Source organism: Pogona vitticeps, chromosome 2 (genome assembly GCF_051106095.1).
Source record: "Pogona vitticeps strain Pit_001003342236 chromosome 2, PviZW2.1, whole genome shotgun sequence".
Taxonomy (NCBI): Eukaryota; Metazoa; Chordata; class Lepidosauria; order Squamata; family Agamidae; genus Pogona; species Pogona vitticeps.
Window position 1 is genome coordinate 131,079,723 of NC_135784.1, and position 21,882 is coordinate 131,101,604.

Sequence of the window (21,882 nt, forward strand, 5' to 3'; positions counted from 1 at the left end):
ACAAACACCACACTGACACCTTTCTATGTTGAGTCATGACTTTTTTCTGTACCTCCTGTGCTTAGCTGGGGCTAATTCCTAGCCATCAACAGATAGGTGTACCTGTCTGTTTTTTGCTTCTTTCTCTCCTTGCTGTCATTTCATTTAACATCTGTCCTTACCCTGGTCATACTTGGGCCTCTCTGTGCTTTCATTTTTGAGACTCAGATTTACAAGCGCAGTGGCCAATTTCTAAAGCAGTGACTACTGGGGGGTCTGTCTAAAGCTCTTCATGTCTGATCTGGAAGCCCGGCCTTCTTAACCCTGTTGCCCTGGGGGTGCAATTGATGCTATGGCTACTCAATGGGGAGAGAAATGCACCTTTGGTAAGCTCAGAGAGAGAGAGAGAGAGAGAGAGAGAGAGATGTTTGTATCCAGCTTTTCTTCTGAGCTTCTCAAGGCAGAGTGGCAGCCAGTTCTCCCCTTCTTCACTTTTATTCTCACAACAACCCTGTGAGGGAGATCAGGTGGTCAGAAAGAAACTGGCCCAAGGGGATACAGTGAGTTTCTTGGCTCAGAGGGGAGCTGGCTTCCCCCAGTCCCACACTCTCTAACCAGGACATCACATATCCCATCATGTCGCACTCTGGCGGCGCTGAGAGAAAGGCTGAGGCTTCTTATCTCACAGGGGTTCCGAGTTCAGGTCGAGTTAGCTCGTCCTCAGCGTGCTCCCAGTACCTCTGCCCACCTTCACGACAGGACTTGAGAGGGTGGATTGCTCGCTGGTGGGAACTCTCGCGCTCCGAGGAGGGGAATTTCAAAGGATGCTCAGGAGAGAGAGAGAGAGAGAGAGAGAGAGAGAGAAAGCGCGTGCATCCGCGGTGGGTGTTTCCAGCATCTTTTAATGCTGCTGCCAGCTGCCTGTACAAGTCGGCAGATCTCAGGCAATGGGGGTGGACAGGCGGCAGAGAGCGTCGGCGGCTCTCTCGCTCAGCGGCCTCTCCTTAATCTTCTCGATCACCGCCTTCGGCAGCAGCTACTGGTGCGAAGGGACCAGGAAAGTCGCCAAACCGTATTGCAATGAACTCGGGGGTGGGACCCACTGCATCCGCTTCAACAGCTCCGGAGGCAACCACAGCAACGTGGTCCAGTACATCTGGGAGACGGGGGATGACAAGTTTTTTGACCGAAAGTTTCACGCTGGCATCTGGTATTCTTGTGAAGAGGTTATCACTGGAGAAGGTGGGTCTCGTATCTCTCTTCTTCCCCCCCCCCGCCCCCCGCTTCTTTGGGAGACAGAAGGAAGAACTCATCGTTGTTGTTTTTCTGCCCATTTCTTATATGTGTTGTCCAGGAGAGGTGGGGAGGGGGAAACACGTTGCCATGCCCCGTGCCCACCCCATGGTTACAATGCTGGATTTGCAGTTTAAAAAACCTACGTGCAGATCCTAGTCCCGCCACAGTCTTATGTCAAAGCCATTGGCAAGTTACCTGTGGCTTCTTGTTGCCCATTGAGAAAAAGGGTGCGGGGGGAGAACTTCAGCCCTTAGGTTAGTGTAAGTATAGACTGTATACTTGTTCTAAAATGGCATTCATTTAGAAATAAGTGGAAATTTTAATAGTTACTGGGTGTTTTTTTTCCAGGATTCATTCAATTGCGGTGTTATATCTCTCATGTTGTTTCTGAAAATGTAGTGGTAGTGATGTCATGTTTCTGGATGATACAGGACATCCTCATAAGCCCCTTTAGCCAACTTCCTTTGCTACTCTAATAAAAGGTTAGGGGAAATGGATTATGACCGTCATACATGCCACAGGTTCATGTAGGAGGGGTTGCCCCTGAATACAGTGCAGGTCCTGCTCATCACTGTGAAATGAATAATTGGTTGTGTGAAGAAAAAGGAGAGGGAAATCTATCCATGTTGACACATCCTCTCTTCCATTTTTTTTAAAATTAATGGGAATTGGTTTTTAAAAGAGGAATAATTGTTAGCTTTGGTTCCAGTCCTACAAGCACTCAGAAATAATTTCTTGCAGCTGATGATACCAGTCTCAAAACAAATGAAGACTGTATGTAGTCCATTGCAAAAGGCAGTTTTTGAAATATGACTTGGACAAAAACAGAAAACATTTGATTTATTCAAAACAGCTGCGGAGAATCAGGGTGAAACATTAAGTTTTGGGGGAGACCAAAGGACATGAACATCATTGCTTTTTAGTGTGATAAATGAAAGGTGTATGATAGTGTGTCACAGAGAAGTGACACACAGTGACACAGCCTGTGAAGAATATCAGAGAGCTCAAAAGCTTATTCATTGTTGTGTTATTTTGGCTGCTCCCAATAAAGTGTTGCCCTACGATGGATTCAGATTCTCCTCCCCCAAGACCAGAATGCTAATTTTTGTTTTCTTTTTAAAATACTGTCTGTGTAATGGCAAGGCATATCCAAATACATATGCCTGAGCAAGTGACATTTGTTCCTAGACACTAAACTAGAGTTGGCAGTGCAGTTAATTAAGAGTAGAATAAATGTTACAAATGAAGTAAATGAGTTCCAACCCCATATTTTATCTCAAATGCAGTAGTGGGAAGGAGGGTGTGAAGAAATTTCATATGTGGGCATTATTTAATCTAATTCCTCCATGCAGATCTCACTCCTCCCACTCCTGATTTTAAATCCATTTTTACTGAGCAAAGTGTAAACTTGAATTTATGGTCAGACATAAATTGGAGGGGCAAGGAGTGCCTACCTAAAGGAAAACTAGTGGATCTCCTACCTTGAAAGTACCTCTCTCCAGACATGTGCCTGTGTTGCCATTTGTATTAATCTGACAAATGCATGTGTGGGAGCATGCCTTCGCTGAAATGACACCTGGTTCTGTCCCCAGAGGACAGGCTCTGGAAAGTGTTGGCTTTGGGAAAGGCAAGTTCAGATCTTACCTCAGACAAAAACTCATTAAGGTCCAAAACCAACAAAACACGTCGCTTTACATTTTACACTTAAAAGAATTAAAAAGAGTTGTACACTTGGAAGAGGAGCTGATTTAAGCAATAAAAGGCATCTAATTATCCTTTAATGGTTTACAGGTTGCAAATTAGTTTGTGTTTGTTTGGTTACTGGGAGAAGACAACAGAATCCTTCTACACAGCGGTTGAGGAAAATGGCAGCTTTGGACACATCCCTAGGAGAGCAACATTTTAATGCTTCCTTTTAATCCCTCGTGAGAGCCAATGTAGCATAGTGGGTAGAGTGACAGATTAAGACTGGGTTCAAATCCCTGCTTGGCCATCGAAACTCACTTGGGGGGGGGGCAGTGGGAAGCCACTCGAGCATATCACATACCTTGAAAACCCTATTAAGGTCACCAGAAGTCAGATGTGAATTGATGGGCAGATGAATCATAGTTCCTCATAACTGTCAAGCTGTCTCTTGGCTGTTCTGGATGTCAGTGGCCTTTGAGAGGCAAGTGCTTTTGAACATTAGCCCCATAGAACCAGGTGTTAATTGGAATGCTTTGACTCATACATTTATTGCACTCAGGAGATTTCTGAGATGTGAAGCAGTGTTTTATGAAGGCTACACATATATGGGCTATATGAATGCTGCAAAACATGAAAATCCATTCCATTTTGGTGTCCTTCATGCTTATTCCGCCTGAAAAATAAAGGGGGTGGGTGGGGTCTGGACCTCTTCTTCCAAATCCCACTCTAACCAGTGCTTACTTTCTTCCTGCAATTTCATTATTCCTAGCACTTCTTCCAGATACAGGACATCATCATAATCACCATAACACCTTCCTTAAGAAACCCTGAGAGAAAGACCTGATTCTCTCCCCCCCCCCAATAATATATTGATGAATTATTCAGATTTATATCCCTCCCCTTTCCTCCAGCAAGGTCAAGGCAGCATACATGGCTTTCTTTTACTCCACTTTATCCTCACAATGACCTTGGGAGGTGGGACTGACTTGAGAGTGTTTGACTTCCCACGGTGGCCCCATGAGTTCCATGTCCAAATGTAGTTTGGGGCCTTTTTATTTATTGCTGATGAGGAAAGTAGGAAAGGTTTGCTACAGTGTGATTTATCTCCCATTTTGACCTGCTGACAGCACAGTGAAATATGATCTATTTGTATGTAATCCCATGATGTAAAGATAATTGCGAACCAGTCTGGCCCTTTTCAGTGTTAAATCGGATTTTTTTGGATTGTCATCATGAAGAACTACTACTTTTGAGCTGCAAGCTGGAGCACTCCTTTTTTTTTAATGGTTTCTGGCAAGCGGCCCTTTTAAGCTTCTGTCTAGACACGTTCAGATTTTGTTTCAGTGAGAGTTTCATCAGAAAAAAGCTCAGAGTGCAATTGCACTCGCTCTTTTCACGAGGTCCAAATAGGATCATTTGAGGAGGGAGGGCTGGTATGCCATTTGGTGTGATCTTTATGTCCAAATGGCATATTGAGCTCAGCAAGCCTCCAGCTCCATCTGCTATCAATTGAACACTTCCCCTGCTCCTCTGCAGAAGGACAGAGAAAGTTAAATTATTATTTTTGCCTGTGCTATACCATTGCTGATGCACTGAATCACTGAGATTAAATTATTTTTTTCCTTTGCTTTGTGTATAGCGCTGATTGAAAAACTGAATTGGTCCACTCTAACAATTTCATCATGTCATTGCTGGAAAAAAGACCAAACCAATCCACTCACACAGTGCACCAAATAGTAGGATAAATGCCCATCTGAACAAACCCTCAGCTTCTATAAAAAGAAGAAAGGTGGTGGTGGGGAGAATGACAGAATTGTCACTCTGGTATCCCACTCATCAATAGTCCATGAATTATTTACAACATTGATGTTCAATATCAACTGATGGATTGTGTTTGCAATTGTATGCATTTTACATTGCCCTACCTCCAAAACAAAGGAAGTTTTAGAAAGTAGCATATGTTGGATCTGACCTCAAAGAGATTGCAGTGCAAATCTTGACAGTGGGGATGACAAAGTGATCATGGATGTGCACAGACCCATTTTGTGGAGGTTGAGTGGGAGAGTTAAAATTGCCCGGAACACATGGGGAGCTACTTACACAAATTATTGGTGCTACATGGATCTATGTCCACACAATTCCATTTCAAGCAACCACCAACATGGGCAACGCACAGGCAAAATGGCCATCATAGATGACGATAGCCAAGATGCCGAGTGAGATGCCCGGGTGTTACCTGGGGAAAAATACAAGTGAAATACACAGAAAGGCTTCAGCCCTAGATGCTGAAAAGGGTAGTTTAGAAACACTGAAGGAAATATAGTACAAATTGGCAGGAGCCTACCTTTGTCGTTTGAAGGAAATGCAAGCATCCAAAATAATTTTAAAATGTTTCAAGGAAAGCAGAAATTATCTTTCAGAGTGAGAGAAAACTTAGTGGGAAGGGATGATGGAATTTAGAATGACAGGAAGTCCTATAGAGGGAATATCATAGAAAATGGTGGATATTTGAGATTGGAACAGATGAAGGGTAACTGCTAAAAAAAAATGAATGTTTTGTATGCTTATAAGAACACCCAAAATGCTCTAAAATTACAAGAGCAAGATCTGGGCCCTTTGAAGATATTGATAAATATCATCAGATGTTTACCCATTTGATTGTATTCCCAAAGGCTGTGTGTGTTTGAGTCTGATTTTTGTTAGGCTTCCATAAATGGGGATATAATCATCAGTTGCAATCTAGAAGAACTTGCAACTTCTTGGTGATTAATTATGCCTTGAAACTGTCTTTTGGTACAGTTTCAAGAGTCATCAAGCCCAAATGTCTGCAAAAGCAGAAAATCCACAGCTGAAGCATCCTTGAATGGTAGCCATCTAATTTCTATTTTTAAAAAAAACTTCCAGGGAAGAAGAGTTCAGCCCCCTCCAAGACAATCCATTCCACTGTTGAACAACCCTTACTATCAAGAAGTTATTTCTAAGTTATTTTTCTTGATTTGCACCCATTACTTTGGGCCCTACCTTCTGAATCCACAGAAAATAAGCTTGCTCAATCTGCCCTGCAATCGCCCTTTAAATATTGGGAAATGGCTGTGATATGGACGATACCCATGCCCTTGTGTAGATTAAAGGGATCAGTGGTGAAAATAAGGTCAGTTTCATATCTAACACTGTGTTTCTGCATTTTTATAAAGTATCTAATATAACTCTTATTTTCTATTAGAGTTATAAAGATGGATGGATGTTCTATTTATTTCTTCTCCCAGGGTTTGCATTCCAAATCACAACAGATATTTTATTTCGGTGCCTATAGCTTCCCCCACCATCTGCTCACAACCCCATCTTTGTTGCTTGTGGGAGGCTGTGTTTCTAAGTGTTGGTAAGATGGAAAGCTAAGCTATCTAATGAAACATTTGTGAGGTTGTTGGGTTTTTAAAAAATATTTCTAAAATGTGCCTTATATTTGCTTTATAGGTGAGAAATGTAGAAGTTTTATCAGCCTAACACCCCCGGCAGATCGAGGTAATTTTTGCTATTTCATGTTCTTGCTATTTGTATCTTTATGTTCGGAATCATGGGAAATGCAATGCTAAAAAACACATTTTGACTAATACTTCTAGTTTCTAATCCAGTTGATGAGTTGCTGATATATACATTCTGATTTATATATTTATGGCTGAATTTTAAATTTGTATATGGAAAGGGAACACTTTATTATCACTCCAGGGCATATATATCATGCTGAATAGGTCTTAAAAAGTTTGTTTCATATTTAGATTTCAAAGCCAAAATCTAAAGGATGTTCTAAAAGGAGGGAAAACATGAAGATTCTAAACATCCTTTTGGAAGATATCACTTTGAGTTCCAGCTTCATGGCAGACTGATAGGAGCAAAACCTGCTTTCACTAGTTTGTCCCAAGTCAGCTATTAATCTCTGGTAAACCTTGGTTACTGGCAAACTACCATGGGGCCTAGTGGCTCCCTCCAGCCTTTTCAAGTTAATGCTCAAATCAGGCTCAAACTAAATGATCCATTTAGCAGCTGATTAGAAGCAGAGCTCCCTTAAGAGATAAAAAGCATTTGATTATCCTAATGTGAACTCACCTTACTACACAAATTGCAAATTAGCTTGCTCTTGTTTTATGACTGGCCATCAGGAGGTCAACATGGGCATCATCTGCAAATCTGATTTCTCAGGCTTGGAGTTTTGAAGGAACTGCATGCCTGAAAGGAAGCATTTCTCCTACTCTGTGATTTGACCCTTAGTTAAGAGATGAATTTGCTATTTAATTACAATTGAAATCTAAATGTAAATACGGAATCCTCCATGCATAACTGTAGCTATAACTACCCTGAAACTAGCTCCTTTGTCCCATTGCACCTCTGTGCATATCTATTGAACTGGGGTACAAGACTGTCTTTTGAACTCTAATATTGGTTGTCATCTCTTCAGATGGCTCCACTCTTGGCAACCTGTAGCTTGTAGGTAAACTTCTGTGAGGTCGTCTTTATTGTCTTTTGTGCGTACCCAAGCTACCACCTTTCTCTCACTTCTCTCACACATACCATTGCCTGTGCCTTCATTTTGCTGGCGAATACAGAAGACAAAGGGTGTCATCCTATCATACTAGTATCTCAAGTACAGCTGTGCATTTGCAAGCCCCCTAAGCAGCTAGCTCTCCAGAGCATGCTCTCAGTGGAGAAGATTTGACATGGGGATGAGTCTCAGAGGCAATTCCCCAATAAAAGAATTAAAAACAACTGTGAATACATGCAGCGTGAGACTGACTCCCCATCATTATAAACAAAAAGAAATACAGAAACAATAGCAGGCATCCTTCAGTCTTGAGAAACTATGGTAACGTGCTCTGAATAGAGGTCTTGGAACAGCATCTAGTGTGGCTGAGAAGGCCAATTCAAGAGTGACAATCCCTTCCACACTGAAGACAAATACAATCTGTCCCCTGTCCAGCTCCCTGATTTGGCTGGTTTTGAGACTGCCTCTTTGCCTCAGCCTGCTGGACAAGGGACTCTTCAAAGTGGGAGAGGCCATGCTGCACTGCCTGCCTCCAGGCTGAATGCTCAGATGTCAAGGTTTCCCATCTGTTGAGGGTCCATTCCTAAGGCCTTAAAGATCCCACTTGCAGGTATCCTTGTATCGCAGCTGTGGTCTCCCTCTGGGGCACTTTCCCTGCACTAATTCTCCATCCAAGAGATCTTTTGGAATCTGACTGTCAGCCATTCTCATGATATGCCCAAGCCAATGTAGACATTGCTGTTTCAGTAATGTATACATCAGACCTGGGCAAAGTGCAGCCCGAGGGCCACATGCGGCCTGCGAGCCACTCCTCTCCAGCCCGCAGACAGTTTTGAACATCAAAACCATTTATAGCTTTTTCTCTTAAGTTGATCAATTGCTTATCTTTAACATACCCCAAAAAACCACTTTAGTATTTGTGAAGATTAACAAGTTTAAAATAAAAACAACCATAACATCAGTTTCGTTTTATTTTTAAGTAAAGTTGGTTCGGCCCCCAAACACAGTTCAGATTTTTCATGTGCCCCCCCATAGAAATTAATTGCCCACCCCTGGTATACATGCTAAAAATTCCAGCTCGTTCCAGGACTACTCTATTTGGAACTTTGTCCTGCCAGGTGATACAAAAAATGCATCAGAGGCAACACATATGGAATGTGTTCAACTTCCTCTCCTGCCGTGCACAAAGGGTCCAGGACTCACTGCAGTACAGGAGTGTACTCAGGACACAGGCTCTATAGACCTGGATCTTAGTATATGCCGTCAGCTTCTTATTAAGCCATACTCTGTGAGTCTAGAGAACATGGTAGCTGCTTTGCTAATGCGTTTATCCAGCTCAACATCCAGGGAGAGAGTGCCAGAGATCATTGAGCCAAGGTACACAAAATCATGAACAACCCCCAATTCTTGTGTAGATATGGTAACAGAGGGAGAGTCCACACCCTGGCCCATGACTTGTGTTTTCTTCAGGCTGATGGTTAATCCAAAATCTTGGTAGGCCTTACTAAAACGATTCATAAATTGTTGGAGGTCTTCAGCAGAATGGGCAACAACAGCTGCATCATCGGCAAAGAGGAAGGCCGCTTTTATTTCTGCTAAAGTTGGGTCACTGTCCAACTCTTCCAAGACAGGCAGGCACTTGATGTTATTTAATGCCTCTTTGGTTACTACATTCTCTCTGGAATATAGCTCAGAGTAGTGCTGCACCCAGTGTTCCATTTGCTGTGCTCAGTCCTGGATTATCATGCCTGTAGCAGTCTTCAAAGGAGCAGATTTGCTTGATACTGTCAGACATTCCCTTGATGTTACCTGTGTCTGCTGCTAACTGTATCTGAGAGCAGAGCTGAAGCCAATAATTGTTAGAACATCTCCTGGCAGTCTGTTGGATTTTGCTACGAGCAACTCGAAGAACCTGCAAGTTGTACTCACTAGGACAGGCTTTGTATGCTGCTAGAGCTCTCCTCTTTTCCTCGATGGCTGGCATCAGCTCCTCCGAATGGGCTTCTAACCAGTCCGCCATCTTTCTGGTCTTCTTGCCAAATGTGGACATGGCAGTGTTATAAACAGCATTCTTGAAATGTTCCCATTGTTCAGGTGCATTTGTAACAGCCAGGCCTGGAAGATTTTCCTCAAGTGCTTGGGTAAATTCCTCCACTTTTCTCTGATCATGAGTCTTGTTGATGTCAATATGTGGTCTTCCTTCTTTTTTCGTGTGATACAATCTCTTTATTCGCAGTTTGACTCTACTACACACCAGGGAGTGATCAGTATCACGATCAGCATTCTGATAACTGTGTGTGATTGTAATACTAGGAAGGCTAGAGCGTATAGTGATGATCAAATTGAGCTGATGCCAATGCTTTGATCTTGGATGTCTCCAAGAGACTCTGTGTTGAATCTTCGTATTAAAGAACATGTTGCAGACACAAAGACCATAATAACAGCAAACTCCAGCAAGTTTTGGCCATTTTCGTTCATTTTCCCAATGCCAAAACAGCCTAGACAAGTGGGCCAAGAACTGTGATCAGCACCAACATGGTTTCCCCTGCCACAAGAATGAGAATTTTTTTCTTTGACAGAGCCCGAGTCTGACAATCTCTTCTCTTGCAGGGCAACAATGTCCATCTGCAGCCTACTCAGTTCCATGTCAATGACAGCTGTTTTGCATGCATATCCAATTTCCTGCAGGTCATCAGAAAAACCAGGGGTCATTGTCCGAACATTCCAGGTGCCCAACTTTAGGGCAGAAGTTTTGTTATGATTATTGCATAGTTCAGGGTTATTGATCTGCTTGTTGGCTTTCACCCTAAACCCCACGCACCCCGTGAGGTTAACAGACCGTGGCCAGGCAGCACCTTACAGCCTGGGGGTTGTCCAGTTTAAGGCAGGCGGTAGCTACCTAGTGAGGTGCAATGACTTCTCCCGCCATCGGAAGTAGCCCCTGGTGTCATGCTCTACGGCAATTGAGCAAAGACATATAACCAGTAACTGCTACTTCCTGCCTTATTTCAACACTGTATTTATTTATTTATTTATTGTATTGAGCTTATATGCCGCCCATTTAGACATAGTCTACTTTGGGCAGCTCACAAACATGCAATAAAAACAATTAATATAAAGTAACGGTTTCTTACATTAAAACAAAACAGAATAGATAAAGAAAGAGAGAGAATTATGTAGGGTCTGGAGGGAAGGCCTGTCTATATAACCAGGTCTTGAGTTGGTTTTTGAAAATGCCTAGCTAGGGGGCCAGATGAATCTCAGGGGGTAGCATGTTCCAAAGCCTGGGAGCCACTGCTGAGAAGGCCCAGTGTCTTGTTTTTTCTTTCTGGGCCTCCCCCAGCATTAGGCTCCTCAGTCGCCCCTCCTGGCTAGATTGGGTGATATGAGTAGATTTAGGTGGGATGTGAAGCTGGAGTGTCCTCTCCAGAGCACGAAGTCTGGGTAAAATAAAATGGAGGATAGACTGTTACTGAAGCGGAAACTCCCCCTCTCCACATTACTGAAATAGTTCAATGGAAAGGCAAGAGCCAATACAACTGGTTCCAGCGACGTCGCAGGAGTTGCCAGAACAACACATGCTGCCTTCGGGACTCCAGCTCCGGATTTTGCCTCGAGGTTAACTCCTGAAGCCTTTTCCATCAGTGGATATAGCCACAAGGCAGTGGAGGTTTGAAATTGGAGTTTTCTTTCTCCTAGATGGGCTGCCTTCCAAGGCTAACAAGCCCCACCTACCTGGGACAGAAACACAACATGTTGGTATCAACGTCAGGTTGCAGGTTCCCAAAGCCATTATAGAGGTCCCTGGCTATGAGAAAAGATGTATGTGGGACAGAACTAGTTGGGGCAGGAGTGGGCCTGTGCCTCTGAAGGTAGCCATATAATGAAACATGGAAACTACGACAGTAGCAGAGAGAAAGGGATATGGCTATCTGATAAATTACAGAGGAGCAGATATGGCCCCAAAGTTGGAGATTTCCCCTGCCCTATACAACTGATGATACAGAAACCAAACATCTCCTGCTAGACCCAGGAGAGGCCGAAGCCATCAGAAGGATGCTAAAATCCTTTCATTCTCTCTCCTTCCCCCCCTTCCTCTCTGTGTATATGTATCTATTGGTAATTCAATGGATGCAATAGTGAAAAAGCTCTTGGTGCTTGTGGGAATCTCAGTGGTGTTGCCCTTTGTTTTTTCCAGGGGTTTTGTGGTTGTCCATTGCAGCAGAGTTACTCTACATCGTTTTACTCCTGATGGGCATCACTCTCATGTTGATCGAACTCTGCTATTCCATCAGCATCCTGGATGGGTTGAAGCTCAATGCCTTTGCTGCAATATTCACTGTCCTAGCAGGTATGGCTCAGTAATACCAGCTTGGATTGTTCGTACAAGCAGAAATCATTGGAACTTAGAAACTGTTTTTCTATTAATCGTTGCCCTGATCTTTCCGATGTCATTTTTAATACTACACAACTGGACAGTAGACCAAGGCTCAGGTTTGCCCCAGGAGTCTGAATGGTTCATGGGGATTAGATTGTTTAGTTTGCTAACAACATTGGAAGCTGTCTTGCGCTAAGTCATATATCTGTCTTTATTTTCCCCTGTATTGTTGACTCTGACCTGTTGTCCTTCTAACTGGAGATACCAAGGATTGATGGTTAGAGTCAGACCCCTTATGACATCTTATATCAGCATTTACACTAACCGAAGAAAAATGCCCTTGCAGAGTTGCCTTCAAGCTATCACACATTCTGTTCTTGTTCTTTAGTCTGTGTAATTCCCCCATGCCAAAGAGATCCAGGGAGCTGCATTAGTTCTCTCTTTGTATAGTAAAGGATTTCATTTTCTCTTTCAGCGATAGAGGATTTCTCTTTTTCCTTCAGTCAAATAGCAAGCATGGAGGCACATAAGCTTAATAAAGTGTTAAGAAAAGGTGCAGCTCAAATGTTTTTCATTACAAATGTATACCCAATGCATTACAACAGATTTCATTTGGAAGCAAGCCTTTGCAATAATCTTACAAGTTTCCTTAGGAATCTCATCCAATACTTTAAAAGCCTTTAGATTAATTCAAACTTCAACTAGGGAAGTATTGCTGTTAACACTGGGTTCTTTGATATTTCAGGTCTCTTAGGGATGGTGGCTCACATGATGTACACAACTGTCTTCCAAATGACTGTCAATCTTGGTCCAGAGGACTGGCGCCCGCAGACCTGGGATTATGGCTGGTCATACTGGTATGAAAGACGAACTGTTCTGATTGGTTGGTTGATCTCAGAGCTGTGTGTGAAAAAGTGGGGAGGGGGACACCTAATAATGACAAATGACTCTGTCTGTCATGTTGCTGTCTTACACATGTTTGCTTCTTATGAGTAGCAGAAGGATCTTTAAAAGTGTCTGAAAGCAACACATTGACAGCTTCATTTGATTCCTAGGTATCTCACAACTTTTCTGGCATAAAAGGATTGTTTGCATCCAGAATACAGTTGCTGTTAAATTAGTTTTAGAAAGGCTTCAAGCCTCTGGTGACATCATATACAACATGGTGGGATAGTTTCCCCTGATTCTGCATAATTTCACCCAAGCTCACACATCATCATCCTCAGTAACATAATACTTAACTAGTTCTGTTGTGCCTAACAGTAAGCATTTTCTGAAGAACTGGTGCTATGTCTTTGTAAGCTCCACCTCATGACCAAGAAAAATTGATGGTACTGGAGGAGAAATTGGAAATGTTACTTTTTTGGACTGCAACTCCCAGAATTCCTTAGTCAGCATGGCCAGTTGTAGTCCAAGAAAGTAATGGGATAGACAAGGAAGACTTTAGAGGGCATGAGGAACTGTCTGAAACTAGGCTTTAATTTTCAGGGTCAAACTAGACGTTGATTAGCATGCCTTTTCCTTGAGTTGTGGGATTTCCTGTGGGATACATATCTCAGGGCAGGGGGAATGCTGCAGTGGAAATACAGATGTGGGGAAAAACACATACTATAAGAGATATGTCAACACTTGAGGAAACAACACTTCTAAATGCACATTGAGTGCATTGTCTACCTTGCTGACTTCTCAAATGCTGAAACAGTGTACAAGCTCCTTATCATTCTGCTCCTGATAGATGGATGAATCAAAGCATTTTCTGAAATGTCTTGAGTATTTTCAAGTAACAAAGACAGGCACTTTGAGACAGATGTTCTTCTACGGGCTTTTGTGTTTTTGTTTTCAGTGCCTTCAACCTTTTTTTCTCTCTCTTCCTGTTCCATTCTTCCATTGTGGTCCTCTCATGCACTATCCCATCCTTGTCCAGAAGGCCTCCCTAATTCTCTGACATTTTGCAGTTTTTAGGTAACTGCAGAGGAGGAAAGAATGAGAAATGAGCCATCTGTGACCTTTTTAAAGCTGTCCTACTATTTGAGGGCACAGTTACACTGTGAAAATAAATCAGGAGCTGTATTGGGGGTGGTTAAAACTTATGTGGTAATCAGATCGCTTTTGGATTGGTGTGTGTGTCCTCTTGTGGCAGCTTTTAATCTGTTTGTCATCTGGGTTGTATACGATTCAAGGGGTCTACACAGGTTTTTAAAACCATTGTGTTTCTAAACAATTTGGCACTACAGGGCTCCAGCTTCTTGGTGTTTCACCCTCCTCAGGCTACGCATTCTGGAAGTGAAATGTCTGCACCAAAAAAATTAAAATAAAACCCCACACTGCCCTGGCCATGGTGAGACACTCTTGTTGCTGGTACATCATTCAGGAACTGCTTTTGAGGTTTTGTCCTGTATCTGGCCACTTTGTGCTAGCTACCTTTCACAGCCAATCGTCAGCATCACCACAAACTCATCCCCTGCCCTGAGGTAACATGGGCAGCAGGGACAAAAGGATGTTTTTCTGCTCTAATATTACTTGTAATATTTGTTGATTATTATTATTATTATTATTATTATTATTATTATTATTATTATTATTATTATTATTATTATTATTATTATTATTATTATTATTATTATTATTATTATTATTATTATTATTATTATTATTATTATTATTATTATTATTATTTTAAAAAACTGGAATAGTGCTAGATCTGTGTTACATACAGAGAAAAAAAAAGTAACATTCAGACTGCAAGGTTTCCCTGCAGCTCAAAACACATGATCCTGGTGTCTAATTATGGACACACCCCACAGAAACAATGTACTCTAACAAAGGTAAGCACACATACCAAAACGATTCAAAATAAATCGTGTCCACAATTGAGTTAAAATAAACAACCACCTTATGGCTGTTTAAAATACAGTGGGGTCTTGACTTGAGAACTTAATCCATATTGGAAGGCGGTTCTCAAGTCAAAAAGTTCTCAGATCAAATCTGCATTTCCCATAGGAATGCACTGAAAACCATTTGATCCGTATCTGCTCTTTTCCGTCCATAGAAACAAATAGGAAGCTGCTATTCTACCTTGGACCACTAGAGGGGGATATTTTGTTTCTTTTTTTCTTAGGTCAAGAAAGGTTCAGGGAAGGCAGGGAAAATACAGTCCAGGCAGTACAGTACCAGGCAGTCTGAAGACTGTCTCCCAATCCACTCTCTAAACGCTGGGAGGAGTGAGGAAGCAGACAGGCACCCTTTTCACTGGCCAACAGTTAACTGAAAGTTCAAATTTTGCACTTTCCCTGCCTCCCACGTGGTTTTTTTTCAGTTCTTAACTCAAATCTAAGTATGTAAATCAAGTCAATATTTTCCTATGAGAGCGGTTCTTAAGTCAAAATGTTCTTAACTCGAGCCATTCTTAAGTCAAGACCCCACTGTACCTTGCTTTCAGACAAAAAAAAATGCTTGCTTAGTTGTATATTGCATAGGCAGAAATTTTAAAATCAATTTCAAGTGTGCTAAGCCTGACATAAAATCAGGAGTGTTGTGATATGTAACCGCACCCAGTGTAGCACTTGAAAAACAGTGTATGTATCCAGCCATTTTATTATTATTTTCTTGTTTATTAACAGTCTTGCGTGGGGCTCCTTTGCTTGCTGTATGGCTTCCTCTGTGACCACAATGAACAGATACACAAAAACTATTCTGGAATTTAAGTATAAACAGAAAAAACTGGAGAGAAATTTAAAGGTGAAATGCAAGTCTCCTGATCCAGAAAAGGCATGGAAGATGTACATTGACACCATCCACAGCACAACTGAGGACTACGTGCATCATCTGACAGATGTGCATGCTCCGGTTAACCCCACAGCATTTGCAGAATTAAATAACATACCCTTGGCACACTGTGAAGAATACTGCTAAAGATATGGCACAGAGTTGTGCCAGGATTGGTGACTGAATTGAAATAGCTTCTCAGTGCACTGCTTTGTGTGACCTGTACTCTCACTACAAAACATGCTGGTGACTTACAAAGAAAAGGCCAAGAAGAAAAGTCTCATTTCTTTTCATTCAATTATGTATTTATTTAATTTCTACCCCACCTTTCATTTCTTTTCTCCTTTTAGTCACTTCCTGACTTAAAGCAATGTCCAGTCAAAATTAAGTACTAAAGTCTCATTGGTTTTAGTGAAGGGTGATTCACTTTATAATTCCTATCTATCTATCTATCTATCTATCTATCTATCTATCTATCTATCTATCTATCTATCTATCTATCTATCTATCTATCTATCTATCTATCTATCTATCTATCTATCTATCTATCTATCTATCTATCTATCTATCTATCTATCTATCTATCTGTCTGTCTGTCTGTCTGTCTGTCTGTCTGTCTGTCTGTCTGTCTGTCTGTCAACTCGGGAGAAATTCAAACCTTCACTCAGCCATGGAAACTCATGGGTGTGGGAGGTAAACAGCAATGAACCATTCCATGAACACCTCACAATCTGTAAAAATCCCGTTAGGTAAGTTGGAGAGGTAAACTCTATAGAGAGGGTTGGGTTGTTGGTTTGTCTTTATGAGTAAGGTTTCTGCTTTAATTGTTATTTCCCTGCCACCTCTGTTTTTTGCTTTAAGGTGTCTGCCGGGAGTTGGGCTGTTTGACGCTGGGACAGAGGGTCCTGTATTCTTAGGGCTAAGTCTTCCAAGTCTGAAAATGATTTTACTTTACAGACTTCTGTGCTGCTCTTAATAATGCTCACTGAGGCACCTCCAAAAGCGTTTTTTATAGTGAGGTAATCAGGAAGACTTTTATAGTCTTACTTTCTGGTGTCAAGGAATACCTTGAGCAGGTAATTATTATCTGACAAGCAAATCTTGCCAACTGGGTTTTTACTTTATTTTATTTTACTTTTGGCTGCAGGCAAAGGTGAAGTAAACAAAGGAAGCAATTATGAAGATTTAACAACTCAGCCCTATGAGTTGCCTTCCTCAACCTTACATGAATAATGCAGTAGCCTGTGTTGTGAGTGACAGTTAAAGCTATAACCATTCCTTGGCAAGTAGGAAAGCTGCCAAACTTTGCCACAGAGGCCTTAATTGTGGCCTCAAGAGGATAACATCGGTGCAGCATTAAGCATTTTTTCTTGGCTCACTGACAGGGCTTCCTCCTCTGTTAGACAAGAGCTGATGTGGCCGTCTGAGGCGCAGGGGCTGAGAGCGGGAGACTAAGGAACCAATTGATTGGCATTTATTTCCTTCAATATTATGTTTTTAATATTGTTATGTTGAGCGCAACATTTTCGATTTTCTGCCTCAGACCTCAAAATGCCTCTTGCCACTTCTGGCCCTTGGCCAAAAAATTACCACAGGTTGCCAAATAAACAGTTTCAGTAGGGAAGCCTAATGGGAAGGGGGTGATATGTAGCAGTAATCTCCACAACAGGACTTTAGAGTAGATTGTTTGGTCCCAGTGTGACCATTTGATTCAGCACAACAACAGCAGGCATTGGACAATTGGTTACTGGCAGAAAATAGTGATGGAGGGAGTCTGAGATCTAAGATGAAGTTTGCTTTCACACAAAGAGATTATGATTTGTGTTGTGATAGAAATTCCAGTCTGGGATAAGTGCCGTCTCTACACTTACTGTCAGCTTGGGAAGAAACATTTTCCCTATTATAAAGTGTGCAGCTGATTTTGTTCCAGATGTACAAATAAGTGGAAGTATAATGTTCACTTGGAATAATTCAAGGAGGACATTTCAGAAGTGGATGTAGGTTGTGGAAATGCAGCGTGGCCAATTGCCAAAGGTCTCTTCTCAAACTCTTCCCAGGCTAATGAGAATTCAAGGACAAATATGGGATTCTTCTCTCCAAGCCAACTGATACAGAAGTATCTTATTCACCCTTCCAGGCCACTGAAGATAGAAACAGTGAAAGCTGGTTATCTGTGAGAAATTATGCCCTTGGTTGCTATCTAAGCTTCACACAACCCCTGGGCCTTGTATGCTAGGGCTGTAAAGACATTATGTCATTTCATTTCTAGGCCATGTTGTGGCTTTAGAGCCTCCAAGAAAGTTTATAATGACACTGGAACCAATATTAATCTCAAAGATGATTTATACAGCAAAACACAATCAGGACTGGGGATTTAAAACCTATCAGAGCAGAGAGAGCAATTGGATCTTCATTGATTAAAACAGGTAAAATAGATTCTCTCTCTCCCACCACCCACCCACTGCCCTTGTAAAAAATGATAAAGGAATTGGAATACTTGTTAACATCTTACAGGACAGAGCTCCACAATGAGAAGTTTGCTGCCACCGAAATGTCCTGTCTCACATCCCCAGTGACTGCTTCTCCTCAGAAGACAGAGCTGGTTTATATGAGAAAACTCTCTGGATACTCTGGGTTCAATCAAGACTTGTCTGTCTTTCTAACCAACTAAACCTCATTTGCCCATGGTCTCTCCCTTCATCTCCACTACAGCACCAGGACAAAAGCTGAAATCTTATTGTGTACCTCTATCTTTCAACAGAAATGACCTCATTGGCAGCAGTAGATCATGATGGCCTTTAATCAGTGGCAATCTGCCACTGCATAGGTGGACCCTGCCCAGGATTTTAGCCACTGAAACTGCACAAAAGGTAGAGCTTGTCCAAGTTTATTTTTTTGAGGGCAGCTGAGCAAATCAAGGCATACAATAGAAATATAGTAACATCGTTGTGTAGTTGCTAGGTATCTACACTGGACATTTGTCTGGAGATGTGTCCAGAGCACAAATAGAAGTAGATAGTGAAGAAACTGAATAAGCTTTTCTTTTCTTTTCTTTTTGGAAAATCAAATGTCAAAGGCACCTAGCACGCAAACATCTGAAGTTAGCTGTATGAAATTCACCAGGTCTACTCTCCTATTTAGATGTCTGTCATGTTTCTAAATTTCACACACATTTTGCAAAAACAGAAAAGTTACAGTTTGATTTTTCAGTGCAAGTCACAAATCGGATAGGCACACATTTCCTAAAACAAGACAGATAATTCAGGCTTCTTACCACAGCATTTGGTTTCTGTTCTTGGAAATTCAGTGCAAGATAATAAATAGGTCAAACCTATGATTGATGGATAAAACCAGAGCATAAAAAAGATGGAACAGACTCCAGAAATAGAACAGAGGTGTGTTAGTTTACATAGTCACATGTCCCTGTTGCTTAGTGCTAGAACTTGGAACAAGTATAGTTACCTGTACTTAGTTAACAGGTTAACAAAGTTAACGTTTTGGTTAATGGGATGTAACAAAGTTACATCCTTGAAGCAGCAGAAGCCCCTGGGAATGCCCGCCAATCCCACATGACCTTGTGGCTAGTGCCACCAGTTTGTCCCTGCTTTTGGGCTACAAATGATGCACCCCCATCAGTTGTGGGGGATCATAGAATCAAAGAATAATTGAGTTGGAATGGCCTTAAAAGTTCATCAAGTCCAACTCCCTGCTCAATGCAGGAACCCAAATCAAAGCAGATCTGACAAATGGTTATTCAATTTTCTCTTGAATGCCTCCAGCGCTGGAGGTAATTGGTTCCATTGCTGTGATGCTCTAACATAGTTTTTTTCCTGCTATTCAGCCTAAATCTGGCTTCTTGGAGATTGAGCCCATTATTACATTTCTGCACTCTGAGATGATCAAGAACAGATCCTGCCCCTCCTCTGTATGACTACTCATTCATTCATTCATTCATTTAGTAAATTTATGCCCCACCCATCTAGACTGAAGTCTGCTCTGGAAGGGCTACCTTTCAGGTATTTGAAAAGTGCTGTCATATTTCTCCTTAGTCTTCTTTTCTTAAGGTGAAACATACCCAGTTCTTTCTAGGTGAACTAGTACCACAGAGGATTTGGAGACTATAGTTCTGTCAATGTATCCTAAAATACCATTGACCTTTTCTGCAGTTACATCACATTGTTGGCTCATATTCAGCTTTTGCTCTACAACAGTTCCAAGATCCTTCTCACATGTAGTATTACGGAGACAAATATTCGCCACCTTGTAACTGTGCATATTGTCCCCCATCCCCCCAGGTGCAGAACTTTGCACTTATCTCTGTTAAATTTCATTCTGTTTTCAGCCCAATGCTCAAGCCTATCAAGATCTTTTTGAAATTTGTTCCTATCTTCTAAGGCAGTGGTCCCCAACCTTAGACCTTCAGATGTTCTTGGACTACAACTCCCAGAAGCCTTCACTACCACCTCTGCTGGCCAGGATTTCTGGGAGTTGAAGTCCAAGAACATCTGGAGGCCCAAGGTTGGGAACCACTGTTCTAAGGTATTAGTTAGTCCCCCAATGTTCTGTAATCCATAAATCTGATAACTATTCTCTGTACTCCTTCATCCAAATCGTTTATAATCTGCTACACAATTTTCCCTGGGATCAATGTCAGGCTGCCCAGTATGTAGTTCCCTGGTTCCTCCTTTTTTTTGATCTTTTGAAGATAGGATCGATGTTAGCCCTCCTCCAAACTTTGCTTCTTTTCAATACTAGACTGCTGTCTAGTAAATTTCATGATTTTCTCAACTGAAGAAGCAGCTATATTCAGGAGAACATAATGGACAGGGCATTTCCCTTTAAAGTAGTTGTTTCTCCTCATGATATCTGCCCAGTTTTCAGCCTACTCAGACAGGGTTCAGAGTGGCAATGAGATCGGGGAATTCACTCCTACTATTCTATAGAAATAAATGTTCATAATCTTTCCATCCTGTCATTCTGAGCCTTTTGCACCGTCAGGCTGTGCTAAGGAAGTCTATATTGCTTGCAGGTTATCGATTTCTGTCAGAACCTGAGGAATGAAAGTTGTTTACTTAAGGGACAGCTGCAGGTAACCAAATAGCATTCTCCAGAATATAAATTCCTACTGTTTTGCACAAAATGTACGTGGAGTGACATCTAAAGGTGCTCTGTTGTACTGCAGAGCAAAATATCTTATTGAATATTACAGCCACAAAGCACGCAAGGAATGTCTCCAGCAGCAGTGTTCATCATTATCATTTCGGAACTGCAGGGCTGGAAGAGACTGACAGGTTTGAGATAAACCTGGAGAAATTGTTAATACAGTTTTGTATAAAGCAGTCAAAGACTATAAGTAATTGTAAGAATCAATGCTAAGAAAATAAGTAAAGTAAGAATTTATGCAGCTGGATTAATACAAGAATTGTAATCAGCTGAGAAAGAAATCCCAGGATTGGCTAACCCTGAGATAAAGCAAGCAGACCCAGCACACATACTCTGTGGTGTTGTGTCGTAGTGGTCATGGGAGGTGCTGTGTCGTAGTGGAGAATACTGGAGAAGGACTCTGACTGCTGGACTGAATGTATGGTATATGACTGCTGAATTGATTTACAAGGACTTTGACCTGATTAATGCCTGAATTCTGTTGGAACTGCTGTGTATGACTACGGGACTGGAAACAAGGACAAAGCTGTGTATGTGTATGTATATATTTTACAAACAAATTGAGTTAATACAACTTTTCTGCTCTCAACCCTGTCTTATTGCTTGGTGTCTTCATCTCTCTGGGGAATTCTACTGGTTACGGTAGCGCCTCCTGGTAATACTGCAACTCTGTCAGAGACCCTATGGATCATGAAGTCCAGCCCCAGTCAAGGAGGCACAGCAGGGAACTGAACTCTCAACCAGATGCTTAGGCCCTGAGCTATCCAGCAGTTCATTTGTGGGACAGTTGTATACTATACCAGTGAGCAATTAGGGGATCATAATGAATAAGAGGTCTGAGCAAGAGGTGGATGCATATACACATATGCTGGCAGCCACAACTGCACAGTTTTGAGTGCATTTATGTGATTGCACAACATTTTCCCTGTTGTAGTAGTAGCAATTTTCTAACCATCTTTCCCTGTTTTATGACACCCTCCATTTCTTTACCTTTAGTTTTAATTGGTACACACTGATTATTACAGGAATATGGACTAGCAAAGGTTTCACCAGCATTTCTTTGCCAAAAATTAGGCGT

General features: G+C 41.7%; 1 protein-coding gene across 1 annotated transcript; it reads left to right on the forward strand.

The window, feature by feature from the left end:
• The first annotated feature begins 896 nt into the window (after positions 1-896).
• On the forward strand, positions 897-19,199 carry LOC110075070 (germ cell-specific gene 1-like protein). The gene is made up of 5 exons (XM_020785964.3): positions 897-1,221; positions 6,436-6,483; positions 11,697-11,849; positions 12,622-12,733; positions 15,497-19,199. The coding sequence occupies exons 1-5, from the start codon at positions 927-929 to the stop codon at positions 15,786-15,788; spliced, it is 900 nt and encodes a 299-aa protein (XP_020641623.2). The 5' UTR covers positions 897-926; the 3' UTR covers positions 15,789-19,199.
• Positions 19,200-21,882: the final 2,683 nt, after the last annotated feature.

Bases quoted from the DNA above. Each gene is read 5' to 3' on its own strand.
- LOC110075070 (XM_020785964.3), top strand. From the start codon at position 927: ATGGGGGTGGACAGGCGGCAGAGAGCGTCGGCGGCTCTCTCGCTCAGC. The intron at 11,850-12,621 runs GTATGGCTCAGT...TTGATATTTCAG, and splicing joins AATATTCACTGTCCTAGCAG to GTCTCTTAGGGATGGTGGCT. The intron at 12,734-15,496 runs GTATGAAAGACG...GTTTATTAACAG, and splicing joins GATTATGGCTGGTCATACTG to TCTTGCGTGGGGCTCCTTTG.